General features: G+C 44.9%; 1 protein-coding gene across 1 annotated transcript; it reads left to right on the forward strand.

Moving 5' to 3' along the window:
* Window positions 1–378: 378 nt before the first annotated feature.
* On the forward strand, window positions 379–1,992 carry SARC_09755 (hypothetical protein; the record flags this gene model as incomplete). Its single annotated transcript, XM_014296219.1, has 3 exons — window positions 379–513; window positions 1,188–1,248; window positions 1,517–1,992. 3 exons carry the CDS (start codon window positions 379–381, stop codon window positions 1,990–1,992), a joined length of 672 nt encoding a protein of 223 aa, XP_014151694.1.
* Window positions 1,993–2,008: the final 16 nt, after the last annotated feature.

A 2,008-nucleotide genomic window follows, 5' to 3' on the forward strand; every position in this document is an offset into this window, starting at 1 on the left:
ACACACACACACACACACACACACACACACACACACACACACACACACACACACACACACACACACACACACACACACACACATATATATATATATATATATATGTTTATATACGTACATGCATACTCAATAGTGGTGCGTGGGCTAGGTGACGTTAGCATACAGATATTTCATTTGGCGGATCTAGACCTAAATTCAAGTTAAGTGACCAATATTGTCCCTTATTTTTGTTTTTGCCTGTGTGATTCTGCCTATGGATACTTTTTACCGACTGTCAATTGATCTTGTTTATATTTGTATTAAATTTCCTGATTTCACAATCACTAAACCCGATTTATTCTTGAATTTGGAAGCACTTTAGAATTTTGCCTCATGACGATGTCGACCACTGGAGTGATCAGTTCGCGCCTGTTCGAGTCGAGCTATAATGTCCCTTGTGGTTGCCATGACAACGAGAACGTAGAGGCCGAGTCTGAGTCGCTTGCCGATTCGTTTTTGAATTCAGACGACGAGGTGAGTGGGGCGTGGGTTGTAGTTTTCATAAAATCTATTCATAGCTCAGTTACCTACCCCTTACAATCTATTTATAGCTCAGCTTACCTACCTCTTAAAATATATTTATAACTCAGTTTACTTATCCCTTACAATATATTATAGCTCAGCTTACCTACCCCTTACAATATATTTATAACTCAGCGCTTATCTAACCGTTACAATCTATTTATATCTCAGCTTACCTACCCTCCTTCGGGGTTGCAGTGGAACTCTATGTTGCGATTTATGCGTCATTCTTAGGTGTTGTCAAGATTGTAAATGCCACACTGTATCGCACACCTAATGACATGTGCATGAATGGTCTGGTGATGCTTCACTGCACCTTGCCATTGCCAATGGTGAACGGGGTTGTTCTCGTTTGCTGTACATAGCATTGCACTACCGTCCCACCAATGTAGACAGCACTGAACGGATTCAACGAGAATGTCAGAGCTAGCTGTCGTAAATCCATTCCGTTGTTGCATATTTCTTGGGTCTGATGTTCGTATTTCCTTCTGCCAAATAGCAGGCTTTCAGGGTTTAGATATTTTTCTTCTCCATTTGCATTTGTAAACGGTATCACACTCGCACCACACGGCTCGTAGCTAATCGGCGTTTCAATGCCAATTCTTTTGGCAATCCCCTCTAAAAAGGCTTACGATCCGGAGGAATTCAAGAGATTGTGTGTCATGGACTACAGCTCCGTGATGGAAGGTATGTGGTTTCCAACGGAGTGCTCCAGTTTAACAAGTACTTGTGCGTGTAGAAGAGCTCCTGCCCCCCACCGGGAGTGTTAGTATAGGATGTATATAGAGTTATGTCTGGGACGGTCTCTTATCAATCGGTCGATTTTAGGACACACCGGTATGACTCATAATAAGAGGACTTCTGTGTTTTGGCCTACAACCCCCCACCCACCCACACACTCATACATCCCTCAACTCATGCATGTACAATGTTTTTCCAATTGTTTTCAAAACAGTGATGACCGCTCGTGAGCACAAGGAACGAACGGCACCAGAAAGCATATTCATACCAAACAGTACCTTCCCCGACTGCTCCGTCGACGCCTTAGAGCGATCATTCCGGGGAATCGCCCCTGAACCCGCGCCAACTAGCACTGTTGAGGGCTCGGGGGGTGTTGGTAGTATCCAACGTGTCGACCCGAACACACAGGGGTTGATAGGACACCCACAATCCGGTACACACACCGGTGATGCTCAAGCAACAGTCGGAGGTGCAAGTACAGGCGAGCAAGTCGATACAAGCCCAAAGGGCAAAGAGAAAGCCATAGTAGTGAGTGACCTGGATGAGTGGGACGAACCCGATACGCAGATGTTCCATTCCCAAAAACACACAGCATACCACAACTCGTCACCAACAGTTGGAGGTGCGAGTACAGGCGAGCAAGTCAATACAAGCCCAAAGGGACAAAAAGAAAGTCATAGTAGTGAGTGACCAGGATGAATGGGAC

The sequence above is a fragment of the Sphaeroforma arctica genome (assembly GCF_001186125.1).
Source record: "Sphaeroforma arctica JP610 unplaced genomic scaffold supercont1.1033, whole genome shotgun sequence".
Taxonomy (NCBI): Eukaryota; class Ichthyosporea; order Ichthyophonida; genus Sphaeroforma; species Sphaeroforma arctica.